The sequence below is a fragment of the Lacerta agilis genome, chromosome 14, assembly GCF_009819535.1.
Source record: "Lacerta agilis isolate rLacAgi1 chromosome 14, rLacAgi1.pri, whole genome shotgun sequence".
Lineage (NCBI taxonomy): Eukaryota > Metazoa > Chordata > Lepidosauria > Squamata > Lacertidae > Lacerta > Lacerta agilis.
In genome coordinates, this window is record NC_046325.1 from 122,161 (window position 1) to 137,461 (window position 15,301).

Sequence of the window (15,301 nt, forward strand, 5' to 3'; positions counted from 1 at the left end):
TGGGGAGGGGGGGTTGCAGTGCAGGTCACCAGGGAATCAGTTGAAAGGCCATCAGCATTTGATCATTGACATCCCTAAAGCTCTTTAGATTTCATTGTTGGGTCTCGTGTTGCTTTGTTTTTTTATTCCCACCAGGTGCAGCAGAAATGTCAAAGCCCAAAGTCTTCCACTGTAGACCTCCAAGCCAGACTGAAGACTTGGGTGACACCTGCCTACAGCAGATGAAAAAGCATTTTAAAAAAGAAAGTTTTTCCCCCCTGATGTTTAGTTGGAAGAATCTCCTGTCACAGAATCCTAGAGTTGGAAGGGATTCCTAAGGGTCATCTAGTCCAACCTGAATCCATTGGTTTGGTTCCTGCCCTCCGGAGCAGGAACTCCTCTCTCCTCTCAGTCTCCTCTTTCCCAGGCCAAACATCCCCAGCTCCTTCAACTGTTTCTCATAAGGCCTGGTTTCCAGACCCTTGATCATCTTGGCTGCCCTCCTCTGCACATATTTCAGCTTGTCAACATCCTTCTTAAATTGTGATGTCCAGAACTGGACACAGGGCTCCAGGTGTCGCCCGACCAAGGCAGAAGAGAGGGGGACTATGACATCCCTTGATCTGGACTCTAGACTTCTAATGATGCAGCCTGAAAGAGCACTAGCTTTTTTAATGCTGCTGCTCACACGGCGAAGCCCTAGAGAGTCCCCCCAAATAAAGTACCTCTGAATGTGTGCAGAGTGCACGAGGTTCCTCCTTAGCTCCTGCTTTGGAGAGAAGATGCAGAGTGGGAAGAGAGGGTGAGCTTTTTGTGCCTGGTTTGTCAAGGGTTAAAAGCATGGGTAGGCAAACTAAGGGGGTGGGGTAGGGTGGGGTGGGGCAGATGTGCCACAATCACCTTCTGGATGGTCAGCATATTTTTACATGAGTAGAATGTTTCCTTTTATTTAAAACACATCTCTGGGTTATTTGTGGGGCATAGGAATTCGTTCTCCCCCTCCCCAAAAAAATAGTCTGGCCCCCCACAAGGTCTGAGGGACAGTGGACCGGCCCCCTGCTGAAAAGGTTTGCTGACCCCTGGTTAAAAGGAACACAGCTGCATGCCTAGAGAGGATAGGAAATGAAGGCAGTGGGGTGGCACAAGGTCCTCCAGAGCAAAAGTCCTAGCTCCCAAGGCCCTTCCTCTACCCTGTGCAAGTGCTGTATCAGTGATGCCTCCGGGGATCTGGGGAGTCTATCTTCTTCTGCCATGGAGTGCATTTGCAGGAAGGGGGAGGGTCCATGGAGACCTGTTCAGCTAATCCATGGAGGGACTCATCTCCCCCTACAAGCCCCAAATCAGGGAGCAGAGAGTTTCCTTCCATCCTGTCTGTAAACCCTGCCTGCTGTTCCTTTGGATCCATATGCTGCTTGCCACTTTATGGAGGGGTCTTTGCGTTGGGAAGAAAAGGGCATGCAAACCAACCCCCATTCAGATGTCACATTTATTAACAGAGCCAGACAGAAATATTTGGACATAAAATATACACATAATATAAAAACGACCATCTGACCTATGCAGTAAATTAAGAAAGACTGTTGGAAGATTGAGGGGGGGGGGGTGCTTCTGCATGCGGTGCACTGTGCAAACTATGGAACTCCTTCCCACAGGAGGCAGGGATGGTTACCAACCGAGATGGCTTTCAAAAGGGGATGAGGCCAATTCATGCAGGGGACAGAGGTCTCCCTAGGCTCCCTTGTGCCCTTGTCAGCCATGGCAGACTGTGGCGCCTGGATGACTGCCCAGAAGGGAAAGTGGCCCTCAGGCTACAGAAAGCTCCTGCCCTCCGCCCTGGTCCCCCACCTGATGCTGACCAGGAGTTTTGGACTACAACTCTCGACTGTCCGCTGGATTTTGGACCAGTTCCCGAGTCATCATAGAATCATAATATTATTGAATAGAATAAATAATTATTGTTATTATTTTCAATTACCACCTAAAGTTCACAGGGCAGGTGACAACAGAGCAGCCCAATATTAAAAAAACAGTTCAAAACAGCCCACAATCGCGGGGAAATGGTGGAGAGAAGGGTGATTTGGGTGTGCTCGATGAGCCAAGGGTTAAATGGAATGGGTGCTGCCTTCCTAGAGAGGACAAGTATTAAAAGGGGGGGTGTCAGCTCCTCCAGAGAAAAAGCCCCTCCCTCCCAAGTCTTTTCCTGCAAGTGGTGGGGACTGTTGTCTCTGCTCTGCATCTTCTGGGATCTGGTGAGTCTCCATTCTCTTCTCCTTAGGATGCGTGGGGAGAAAGGAGGGGTCACAAGGCTGCCGGGGAGGGTGCTGGGGGGGGGCCCCCTCAAATCCAGTGCCGGATTAAACCCGGCGAAGGCCTCTCGATAGTCGAAATCTCAAGTTATTTAGAAGCTTCTGCCTTGGGTTGATTGTCATTTCCTTTCAAGATCAAATCAATATTATTTCGATCCATTGTTGTGGGGCCCCTAAAAGGGCTACTCTGCCTCTTTGGTAAATTCGGCCCTGCTAAAACCAGGGAAGCCGTTCCTGCCCCATCCCTCGGAGGGGTGAGCTCACAGGAGGTCTGCAACTGTATCTTTCCTTTGGATCCAAGCGCTACTTGCCCCTTTGGGGGAGAGGAAAAGAACATGTCTTAAAAAAAACCCGTTCAGACTGAGGAATTAGTCCCATCGATTAACAGGGGTTGTAGCTGCTTCCTTTTTTCTTGCCATTCTGCAGCAGCTGTTTTTTAGCCGCTTCCATGCCCACTGGGATATTCAAATATGGGATGGGAGAACAGACACTCTGCACATGCTCAGAGGCACAATGTAGGTGAATTGGGGGCGGGGGGGGGAGGACCACCCATGCACTTCCTTTACATCCTCCTTCCATCAAGTTTTGGGAGAGAACAAAGAACATTCCAAACAGACATAAGCAAAGGTCTGTCCCTTCCTACAGCCTCCATTTTCTCTGGAGCCGTTTTCTCTCCCTTCAGGAGAGTCAGACTCAGTCACCACCCTGCCAAGATGGCGAATTTGCTATTCAGTAGCCTCCCATGGGATCCAAGGTCACTCACTGGCTGCTAGAGAACAACAACCAGTTAATTATCAACTAGTTAAAGTTCAGAGACAGCTCTTCTTGCTTGCTTTATCCAAGGAATCCAAGGCAGGAGAGGCCCTGCTAGAAAGGAAGCCCATGGTGGAAAGCAGTGACCTAGTGGAGAGGGCCAGGGGGGCCATGGCCCCAGGTGCAAATCTGGAGGGGGGGAACCAAGCATTGGCACAAGTGGAGCCTCCAGAGGGGAGCTGTTGAGTCTCCCAGCCTGTCTCTGTGTGTGTTCAAATGCACGTGTGGGGTGTGTGTGTGTGTGTGGCAAACTGGGTGTTTGACCTGGGTGAAATAAAACCTAGTTTTGCTCCTGTCTTGAAGAAAAAGCAGGTATGGAAATGCTATGAATAGAGAGAGAAGCAAGCCCATAATCTGGTGCCTGCATTTTGAACCAGTTTCCAAGTTGTCTTCAAGAGCAGCTCCACCCAGAGGGCATTGCAATGATCCCTTAGCATAGGAGGATCCCAAGCATATATGGCTCTGTGTGTATGTGTGTGTGTGTTAAGGGTTGTTGTTGTTGTTGTTGTTAACCTGCCCTTCACTCTAAGTTCCCAGGGCAGGTAACAACATTAAAACACAACATTAAAGCAGCTTTAGAAAAGCTTAGCAATCACAGAAAGAATGTGAGTCCTGCTCTGCTTGCTTTTAAATGTTGTGCTTTGGCTTTGCCCACTTGGCCCTCAAGGAGTTGGCCAGATCAGGATCTGGCCCTCAGAATAAAGAAAGGGGGACCCCATCCCAGGAGTCTTTCTTGAGAAGGTTGGAGGTTCCAAGTGCTAGAAAATGAGACAGAAGCAGGAAAAAACATGCCCTGAAGTCAGAGTGGGAGGGAGAGTGTGGTGTAGTGGTTAAGAGTAGTAGACTCTGGGTTCGTGTCTCTGCTCCTCCACATGCTTTGAAGTCTCTCAGCCCCACTCACCTCAAAGAGTGTTTGTTGTGGGGGAGGAAGGGAAAGGAGAATGTGAGCCGCTTTGAGACTCCTTCGGTGTTGCGTTCTTAAAGCAACAAATCACCACTATGTGTGGTTTGCATGTGTGCAAATGATAAAAAGATTTAGAAAGAAAAAGACCGAGAGACTGAGCTCTTGACCAGCAAAGGCTCTGGGCAAGAGAGAGAGAGAGCACAAAAAAGAAGTTTCCTCCCTCTTCGACCCAGGCTCTTTTTTTATTCAAAGGGAAAATATACAGAATTCAAATCAGCCAATCACATTAAACCAGCACGCCTCAATCAGTCTTCACGTGGTTGGAATCAGGTAACAGTGACCTCATGAGAAACCCAGGAAACCCACCACATTCCTGCATCAGAGGATGGAATAGATAGCCATAAACAGGACATTGCAGGAAGGGAAGAGAAAAGCCTTAAACAGCAGAGAGAGTAACATCCTGGTGATGTTCACCTTTGCTAGCAATCTCCTCTCTCGGGTTGGGAATCAAAGAGCCAGGATTAACACAATACCATTTGGTTTAGCAGAGACTCTTGCTCTCATGGTAAGCGTGACCTGCCAGCTTTTAAAGAGACTGGCATAGGGTGCAAAGCCCTGTGGGAAAATGCGCAGCCTTGTGGGGTTTTATCAGAAACTCATGCTTGTGAATCAGGCCCAGTAATGATATGATTCATATTACATAATTCCTAATCATAATCCCCACACTTCGGGTAGTGATGAAGCGGGATATCAAATCCAAACTCTTTTCTTCTTCTTCTTCTTCTTCTTCTTCTTCTTCTTCTTCTTCTTCTTCTTCTTCTTCTTCTTCTTCTTCTTCTGAATCCCTTGGTTAGCATCCCCACTTTAGCCCAGTGTCCACATTACACTTGGTACAAATGACTCACTCATCAGTCATAGTTCTGACTTCCTTGACTGAAAACACTGCAAGGTAGAAGCAATCAGGCTGCTTCAACTCATAGAAATCCTTTCCTTTGCCTGCACATTTTTAATGGTCATTTTCCTTATAGGAGGGCTAGAGGATTACTTCTCCTTCCTTTCCTTATTAAAGAAAGCTCAGAGTCTGGGCTGTGGTGCAATCCAGTCCTGGTTCCTAGCAAAACTCATCCACACTTGCACAGGAAACCTTTCTCTTCTCCTAACTATGTGCCAATTTTATAATGGAACAATATATTTGCTTTTTAGAAGTTGCTGGCAGCTCTAATTCAGACAGTCAGACAGAACATGCCAAAAGGAAAAACAGATTCCTTGAGATCTCTGGAAGACTTCCTGGGAGCAGAGTTGAATAAGCAAAATTCAGCTGGTCCTGAAGCAGAAGGAGCCCATTCCATTGGCAGTGGGAGAAGTGGGGGATTCTGGGAAAACTCTGTGCAGCAGGTCCTGGGAGAGGAGGACACCCTCCACTCAGATGTGCAGAGCCAGCAGCTCAGGCAGTTCTGCTACCAGGAGACTGAAGAACCCCGAGAGGTTTGCAGCCGGTTCTACCATCTTGACCACCAATGGCTGAAGCCAGAAAGGCACACGAAAGCTGAGATGCTGGACCTGTTCATCTTGGAGCAGTTGCTGGCTGTCCTTCCATCAGAGATGGAGAGCTGGGTGAGGGAATGTGGAGCAGAGACCAGTTCCCAGGCAGTGGCCCTGGCCGAAGGTTTCCTCCTGAGTCAGGCAGAGGAGAGGAAGCAGGTGGAGAAGCAGGTGAGAGAGACTTTCCTCTGGATACTCCCAAGGGGCTCCAAACATGAGGGAGAGTCTTCTAAAATTATCTACTAATGGCCCAACCTTTTTTGAAAAGCATCCAAGGAAGGATATATTATACCCCCAGATTTTATCTCTGCCATTCGCTTTCTAATCCTTCTCCCCATTCTCTGTTTGGATCCCTGTTTTTCTTTCAGGGAAAGGATCTGTTTCCAGAAATGTGCCCTGATTTGTCTGAGGCAAAGAGGACTCCATTGGACATCAGAGAGAGGCTGCCTGGTAAGGAGGACGGAGTTTCTTCTTCATTTGGTCACATGCTGTGGATTTAGAAACTAATCTGTAGAATCATTTCACCTTTTGGGGGAAGACACTTGGAGGTGAGATGTGTTTTTGCACAATGAAAATATGAGATGGGAATTTTTCTAAGGCCTATCTGTAGCTGCATAAGCACTGCCTCACCCCTGAGAGCAGCATGCACTCATGGATTCTAACTTAACTTTGTCTCTTGCAGGTGACAAAATGATGTCAGCAAGACCTCCTCATCCATCTTTTCATGATGGTGGAGGGGAATCAGTGGCTGTGGAACCAGATCAGGTAGGGGGAAGGAGGCCGAGGAGTGGGGTAGCCAGGGTGTCTCTGATTCCAAACTAGTGTCTCTCCTCTAGGGTTGTGTCAACAAAGTTGTATTACTGGGAAATGAAGAAGGAAGTGATCATGTCCTCCTGGGTTTCATGATTCAGAGGCAACCGAAAACAGAGTGTAGTCAGACATGCAATCTGGCCAATTTCAAAAAGCTTAAGGAGCTTCTGGGTGAGATCCCATGGTCACAAATACTCAAAGAGAAGGGTTTCCAAGGTGGCTGGGAGTTTCTTAAAGGTGAGATGTTGAAGGCACAAATACAGACAAGTCCAACAAAAAAGAAAAGTGGGAGGCATCTAGATAAATTGGTGTGGTTGCATAAGGAGCTTACAGATGAGCTGAAAAGTAAGAAGGGCACAAAGGAGGGGGAGACAAGAGGAGGCAAAAGTTGTGGGGAGAAGGTCTGGTGGGCCCAAGCTCAGAATGAAACTCAGGTTTGCAAGAGAGGTTCAAAATAGTTTTATTTGGCTGTGTTTGAAGCAAGGGGAAGAACAAAAAAATAGTAGTTCCCCTGCATAGAGAATACAGAGAAATGTTTTTGGGTGACAGACAAAAGGCAGAACTGCAGCAAAATCAGCTAATGCTATTCTAGGCTGCATTAACAGAAGTCTAGTGTTCTGATCATGGGAAGTAATGGTCCCACTCTATTCTGCCTTGGTCAAACCACACCTGGAATACTGTGTGCAGTTTTGGGCACCAAAGTTTAAGAGAGATGTTGACAAGCTGGAATGTGTACAGAGGAGGGCAACCAAGATAATCTGGAAACCAAGCCTTATGAGAAATGGCTGAAGGAGCCGGGTATGTTTAGCCTCAAGAAGAGGAGACTGAGAGGAGATCACATAGTAAAAATGGATTCTAGTTACAGGAAAGAAGATTCCAACTAAACATTAGGAAGCATTTCTGACAGTAAGATGTTTCAGTTACAGGTGGGTAGCCGTGTTGGTCTGCCATAGTCGAAACAAAATAGGAAATTCTTTCCAGTAGCACCTTAGAGACCAACTGAGTTTGTTCTTGGTATGAGCTTTCGTGTGCATGCACACTTCTTCAGATACCAGTAAGATGTTTGACAGTTGAACTGACCCCCTTGGAAGGTTGTGAACTCAGTGGTGGAGGAAGCCGCTTGGTCACCCGGGGCAGCAAACTGGGGGCTTGTCGGCATACCTACGTGGTACGGCGTTCTACAAGTCGTGCGTACCATGCAGGCTGCCAAGCAGGTTTGTAAGCAGGCTGCGGGGCAAGGCTGCATTGCTCCGTGGCTTGCTCTGGGCCCACCGGCAGGGTTCGGCTTGGGCATCACAGGGCAGGGAGCACGCCGAGTGTCACGTGGAACACGGGGCGTCCCGCCCCCATCGCCCCCACCTCGCTATGCCACTGTGTGAACTTTTTAAGCTGAGGTTGGATGGTCCTTTGTCAGGGATACTTTAGTTGAGAGTCCTGCGTTGCAGGATTTGAATTATCTGACTCTGAGGGTCACTTCCAATTCTTCCAGTTCAAGAATTCTATTATTTTATCAGTCATTTCATCAGTGATCAGGATTCACCTAACCAGCCCCATCAGCTGCACAACAGGGCTTTCTTCCACTGTTTCTACCCTCTGAAAGTCTCCCCTAACCCCATCCCCAAGAGCAGACAGAGAGAGGAGGGAAGGGACTCTTCCATCTGGCAAATGGAAAGCTTGAGCAGACAGTATTGGAGTTCCATCCATTTGCACAAAGATTGATAACTAGCATTAAAATACACAATAAAAGAATTCCATTAAGATGTTAAGATGTTGTGGTTCAGTTGTTCAGTTGTGTCCGACTCTTTGTGACCCCAGGGACCAGAGCACACCAGGCACGCCTATCTTTCACTGCCTCCTGCAGTTTGGCCAAACTCAGGCTAGTCGCTTCGAGGACACTGTCCAACCATCTCATCCTCTGTTGTCCCCTTCTCCTTGTGCCCTCCATCTTTCCCAACATCAGGGTCTTTTCTAGGGAGTCTTCTCTTCTCATGAGTACTGGAGCCTCTACTTCAGGATCTGTCCTTCCACTGAGTACTCAGGGCTGATTTCTTTAAGGATGGATGTTTGATCTTTTTGCAGTCCATGGGACTCTCAAGAGTCTCCTCCAGCACCATAATTCAAAAGCATAAATTCTTTGGTGATCAGCCTTCTTTATGGTCCAGTTCTCACTTCCATACATTACTACTGGGAAAACCATAGCTTTAACTATACAGACCTTTGTTGGCAAGGTGATGTATCTGCTTTTTAAGATGCTGCCTAGGTTTGTCATTGCTTTCCTCCCAAGAAGCAGGTGTCTTTTAATTTCGTGACTGCTGTCACCATCTGCAGTGATCATGGAACCCAAGAAAGTAAAATCTCTCACTGCCTCCATTTCTTCCCCTTCTATTTGCCAGGAGGTGATGGGACCAGTGGCCATGCTCTTAGTTTTTTTTTTATGTTGAGCTTCAGACCATATTTTGCGCTCTCCTCTTTCACCCTCATTAAAAGGTTTTTTAATTCCTCCTCACTTTCTGCCATCAAGGTTGTGTCATCAGCATATCTGAGGTTGTTGATATTTCTTCCGGCAATCTTAATTCCGGCTTGGGATTCATCCAGTCTAGCCTTTTCCATGATGAATTCTGCATATACAGTAAGTTAAATAAGCAGGGAGACAATATACAGCCTTGTCGTACTCCTTTCCCAATTTTGAACCAATCAGTTGTTCCATATCCAGTTCTAACTGTAGCTTCTTGTCCCATGTAGAGATTTATCAGGAGACAAATGAGGTGATCTGGCACTCCCATTTCTTTAAGAACTTGCCATAGTTTGCTGTGGTCAACACAGTCAAAGGCTTTTGCGTAGTCAATGAAGCAGAAGTAGATGTTTTTCTGGAACTCTCTAGCTTTCTCCATAATCCAGCGCATGTTTGCAATTTGGTCTCTGGTTCCTCTGCCCCTTCGAAATCCAGCTTGCACTTCTGGGAGTTCTCGGTCCACGTACTGCTTAAGCCTGCCTTGTAGAATTTTAAGCATAACCTTGCTAGCGTGTGAAATGAGTGCAATTGTGCGGTAGTTAGAGCATTCTTTGGCACTGCCCTTCTTTGGGATTGGGATGTAGACTGATCTCCAGTCCTCTGGCCACTGCTGAGTTTTCCAAACTTGCTGACATATTGAGTGTAGCACCTTAACAGCATCATCCTTTAAAATTTTAAATAATTTAGCTGGAATATCATCACTTCCACTGGCCTTGTTATTAGCAGTGCTTTCTAAGTCCCATTTGACTTCACTCTCCAGGATGTACGAGACCTCCATATCTTTCTGCTATAATTCCTCTGTGTATTCTTGCCACCTCTTCTTGATGTCTTCTGCTTCTGTTAGGTCCTTCCCACTTTTGTCCTTTATTATGGGAATCTTTTGACGAAATGTTCCTTTCATATCTCCAATTTTCTTGAACAGACCTCTGGTTTTCCCCATTCTGTTGTTTTCCTCTATTTCTTTGCTTTGCTCGTTTAAGAAGGCCCTCGTCTCTCCTTGCTATTTTTTTGGAAATCTGCATTCAGTTTCCTGTATCTTTCACTATCTCCCTTGCATTTTGCTTGCCTTCTCTCCCCCGCTATTTGTAAGGCCTCATTGGACAGCCACTTTGCTTTCTTGCATTTCCTTTTCATTGGGATGGTTTTCGTTGCTGCCTCCTGTATAATGTTACGAGCCTCCAGGCACTCTATCCACCAAATCTAAATCCTTAAACCTGTTCCTCACTTCCACTGTGTATTCATAAGGGATTTGATTTAGATTGTATCTTACTGGCCCAGTGGTTTTTCCTACTTTCTTCAGTTTAAGCTGGAATTTTGCTATAAAAAGCTGATGGTCTGAGCCACAGTCAGCTCCAGGTCTTGTTTTTGCTGACTGTATAGAGCTTTTCCATCTTTGGCTGCAGAGAATATAATCAATCTGATTTTGATGCTGCCCATCTGGTGATGTCCATGTGTAGAGTCATCTCTTGTGTTGTTGGAAAAGAGTGTTTGTGATTACCAGCTTGTTCTCTTGATGTTAAGATAAGTATCCATAATTAAAATGAAAACAATCCCATTAAACAATCCCATGAAGACAACAAAGCAATTAACAGACAGAAAACAACAGCACAATGTGTAGTACTTCATTTTATACTGTCTAAGAGGAGGACCTTTTCCTTTTAGGGTTCATTGTGCTTTGAAGATGTCACTGTTCATTTCACAGACGAGGAATGGGCATTGCTAAACCCTGACCAGAGAGCTCTGCATCAGGAAGTCATGGAGGAGAATCGTGGAATCATGGCCTCTCTCGGTAAGGTTCCCTGTTGGATCATTACAGTATATCTGTTTTGAAAGTGCATATGTAATGCACTCTCATGATTTTAATTAACTGCACCACCTACAGCATCTGAAGTCCTAATACCTCCACAGGCCACCTTGAATGGAGGGACTATTGACTGTTTTGTCTGTGAAAATGTTTTGTCCAGTTATGCCTTTCTTAAGAATGATCCGGCTAGCCTAAACTGCCCTGGCCATTTTAAATGTTGGCTTCAGAGTGATTAGGGAAGTGGAGGGAGCTTTTGTCAGGCATTGTGCTTTTCCTTCTGCTGTGGTCAATTTTTGGTTGACCAAAGAGACTACTGACCTTGGAGATAGAGCGGATTCCATGATTGGGCCAAACAAAATCCATTCCAGAGGAAATCCAGGCTTTTCAGGTTCCCATAAATACATCCATGAATGCACGTCAACAAAGGATATGAACCCGGTAGTAGCACCTCCCATGTAAAATCTATTAGTTCTTCCTCAATCACAAGCATTAATCAACATTGTTCATGGAGCTACATTTCTTCCCGAAGTTCTAATCTCTGTCTCTTTTCATAAAGGTGGTTATGAATTGGAAATGAAGAACAAAGGAGACCACAACAAAATCCGCAGAGTGGAGAAACCACATAAATATTGGGGGCATGGAGAGAGCTTCAATCAGAGTAGCCATCTCACTTCTTATCAAGGAATTCATACAAAGAAGAAACCTTATCAGTGCTTGGAATGTGGGAAGAGCTTCAATCAAAAGGGCAATCTCACTTCCCATCAAAGAATTCATACAGGGGGAAAACCCTACAAGTGCTTGGAATGTGGAAAAAGCTTCAAAAATAGCTCCCATCTCACTTCCCATCAGAGAATTCATGCAGTGGAGAAACCCTATCAATGCTTAGAATGTGGAAAGAGCTTCAATCAAAAAGGCAATCTCACTTCCCATCAAAGAATCCATACAGGGGAGAAACCCTATCAGTGCTTGGAATGTGGAAACAGCTTCCGTCAGAAGACTGATCTCACTTCCCATCAAAGAATTCATACAGGGGAGAAACCCTATCCATGCCTGGAATGTGGCAAGAGTTTCAGGCACAGGGTTAATCTCACTTCCCATCAAAGAATTCATACAAGGGAGAAACCATATCAATGCTTGGAATGTGGGAAGAGCTTCAGTCAAAAGGGCAGTCTCAATCTCCATCAAAAAACTCATACAGGCGAGAAACAACATCAGTGCTTGGAATGTGGAAAGAGCTTCATCCGGAAGGAAACACTCACTTTCCATCAAAGACTTCATACAGGGGAGAAACCATATCAGTGTTTGGAATGTGGAAAGAGCTTCAGTCAGAGAGGACTTCTCACTTCTCATCAAAGAGTTCATACTGGGGAGAAACCTTATAAATGCTTAGAATGTGGAAAGAGATTCAGTCAAAAGGTCAATCTCACTTCCCATCATAGAATTCATACAGGGGAGAAACCATATCAGTGCTTGGAATGTGGAAAGAGCTTTAGTCAGAGTGGTCTTCTGACTTCACATCAAAGAATTCATACAGGGGAGAAACCATATCAGTGCTCAGAATGTGGAAAGAGCTTCAGTCAAAAGGGCAATCTCACTTTCCATCAAAGAATCCATAGAAGGGAGAAACCATATCAGTGCTTGGAATGTGGAAAGAGCTTCAGTCAGAGTGGCCTTCTTGATTCCCATCAAAGAAGTCATACAGGGGAGAAGCCCTATCAATGCTTGGAATGTGGAAAGAGCTTCAGTCAAAAAGGAAATCTCACTTTCCATCAAAGAATTCATACAGGGGAGAAACTCCACCAATGCTGGAATGTGGGAAGAACTTCATTCGGAAGGAAAATCTCACTTCCCATCAAAGAATTCATTCAGGGGAGAAACCATATCAGTGCCTGGAATGTGGGAAAAGCTTCACACAGAAAGTCAATCTTACCTTCCATGAAATAATTCATACAGGGGAGAAACCATATCAGTGTTTCGAATGTGGGAAGAGCTTCAGTCAGAGGAACAGTCTTATTTATCATCAAAGAAATCATGGAGGCGGAAAACTCTATCAGTGCTTGAAATGTGGGAAGAGCTTCAGTCAGAGGAACAGTCTCACTTCCCATCAAAGAGTTCATACAGGAGAAAAACCCTACCAATGCTTGGAATGTGGAAAGAGCTTCAGTCACAGAGCCACTCTCACGTCACATCACAGAATTCATACAGGGGAGAAACCATATCAGTGCTTGGAATGTGGAAGAGCTTCACTCAGAGGGGCCATCTCACTTTCCATCAAAGAATTCATACAGGGGAGAAACCATATCAGTGTACGGAATGTGGAAAGAGCTTTAGGGACAGCCGTGCTCTTACTTCCCATCACAGAATTCATACAGGGGAGAAACCATATCCGTGCTTGGAATGTGGAAAGTGCTTTAGTGAGAGTGCCATTCTCATCACTCATCAAACAATTCATACAGGGGGGAAAGCATATCAGTGCTTTGAATGTGGAAAGAACTTCAGTAAGAAGAGTAATCTTACAGCTCATCAAAGAATTCATACAGGGGAGAAACCATATCAGTGCTTGGAATGTGGAAAGAGCTTCAGTCAGAATGGATCTCTCACTTCCCATCAAAGAATCCATAAAGGGGAGAAACCATATCAGTGCTTGGAATGTGGGAGGAACTTCAGTCAAAAGGGAAGTCTCACTTCCCATCAAAGAATTCACACAAGAGAGAAACCATATCAGTGCTTGGAATTTGGAAAGGACTTCAGACAGAGTTCCCATTTCAATTCCCATCAAAGCACTGACAGTGGGGAGAAACCATAGAGTCACGGAATCATAGTGTTGGAATGGACCTATGGCAGATGGCCATCCAACCTCTGCTTTAAAGGTCCCAAGGAAGGGGAGTCTATCAACTTCTGGAGCAGTCCATGCTGCTGTCAAACAACTCTTATTGTCACATGCGCAAGAAAAAGACCTGACCACAAGACTGGCAAGAAACAGTTGAAGAGGAACCTCGTGGTGAACGGCCCAGTGAAAATCACTCCCCATGAGGTCTATGGAGGGTTCTGACACATACAGCAAATGAACCTTGAGTAAGCTGTTTTTCATGGACTGTGGTTAAATAAGGGATGGGGAAGGGTTGGTTTGCCAGAAGGTGCTTCGGTGGAGGATGAACAGCTAATAGGACCAGTTACAGGTAGGTAGCCGTGTTGGTCTGCCATAGTCAAAACAAAATAAAACTAAAAATAAATTCCTTCCAGTAGCACCTTAGAGACCAACTAAGTTTGTTCTTGGTATGAGCTTTCGTGTGCATGCATACTTCTTCAGATACACAGTGTGCATGCACACGAAAGCTCATACCAAGAACAAACTTAGTTGGTCTCTAAGGTGCTACTGGAAGGAATTTTTTGTTTTTGTTTTGTTTTAGCTAATAGGACATCCATTTGTTTATATACGACTTGCCCCAATGGAAATGCTCTTGCATTCTTGAATAAAGTCTGGCTGATGGAGAATCTGGCGTGAGCTTCTCTACTTGAACCACCAAGGGGAGTCTCCCCCCCCCCCAATGGAAACATGCCCCATTGTTCCTTTGAACATGAGAAGAGTTCTGCAGCTGGATCAGGTGAAAATCCCACCTAGTGCGTCATCCTGTCTTTGGATCCAGATGCCCATTGAGGAAGCCCAGAAACACAATTTGAGAGCAACAACACTCCCCCTCACCTGTGATTCTGGGCAACAGATATAATAATAATTAACTTTAATTTAACATTTTGATTGATTGGTTGGTTGATTTATTAATTAGTTAATTATACTTACTGGGCAGCCAGTGTGGTGTAGTGGTTAAGAGTGGTAGACTCATAATCTGGTGAACCGGGTTCGCGTCTCTGCTCCTCCACATACACCTGGTGGGTGACCTTGGGCTAGTCACACTTCTTGGAAGTCTCTCAGCCCCACTCGCCTCGCAGAGTGTTTGTTGTGGGGGAGGAAGGGAAAGGAGAATGCTAGCAGCTTTGAGACTCCTTCGGGTAGTGATAAAGCAGGATATGAAATCCAAACTCTTCTTCCAACATAATATATACAAACACAACAACACAACAGAACATCACACATGAAAAGTGTCCCGATACAGGATTGCCTACAGAAGATGGTATACAGTAATTATTTATCTCTCTGGCATGTGATAGGAGGGTGTTCCACAGGATGAGCATGACTAGCAAGAAGGCCTCTGTCTGGTTCCCTATAACCTCATGTCTTGCAATGAGGGACAGCTGTGAGTCCAAAATGACTTCCGGGCCACACACCTGGTCCTTCAAGGGCACAGTTACCCCGTTCAGGACTAGGGAGTCCCCCACACTCAGACGTCCCCTCTCCGAGAAACAGTACTTCTGTCTTGTTGGGATTCAGCCTCAATCTGTTGACCACTATCCATCCTCCAGACACTCACACAGGACATTTGCTGCCTTCACTGGTTCCGATTTACATGGGTAGAGCTGGGTATCATCTGCATACTGGTGAACACCCTGTCAATTCCCCTGATGATCTCTTCCAGCAGCTTCATATACTGTAGATGTTAAAAAGTGTCAGGGAGAGGACAGAGTCCTGAGGCACCCACAAGTAAGTGCCCAGTGGTCCAAACACTCATCCTCCC

General features: G+C 45.7%; 1 protein-coding gene and 1 pseudogene across 1 annotated transcript; both read left to right on the plus strand.

The window, feature by feature from the left end:
• The first annotated feature begins 2,159 nt into the window (after window positions 1-2,159).
• On the plus strand, window positions 2,160-6,044 carry LOC117058783 (zinc finger and SCAN domain-containing protein 31-like). The gene is made up of 3 exons (XM_033170151.1): window positions 2,160-2,228; window positions 5,206-5,715; window positions 5,913-6,044. Exons 2-3 carry the CDS (start codon window positions 5,245-5,247, stop codon window positions 6,042-6,044), a joined length of 603 nt encoding a protein of 200 aa, XP_033026042.1. The 5' UTR covers window positions 2,160-2,228; window positions 5,206-5,244.
• A 37-nt stretch (window positions 6,045-6,081) lies between these two features.
• On the plus strand, window positions 6,082-13,900 carry LOC117058261 (annotated as a pseudogene).
• Window positions 13,901-15,301: the final 1,401 nt, after the last annotated feature.

Excerpts from the sequence above, each read along its gene's own strand:
- LOC117058783 (XM_033170151.1), top strand. The coding sequence starts at position 5,245 with ATGCCAAAAGGAAAAACAGATTCCTTGAGATCTCTGGAAGACTTCCTG. Across the intron at positions 5,716-5,912 it reads GGAAGCAGGTGGAGAAGCAG|GGAAAGGATCTGTTTCCAGA; the intron begins GTGAGAGAGACT and ends TTTTTCTTTCAG.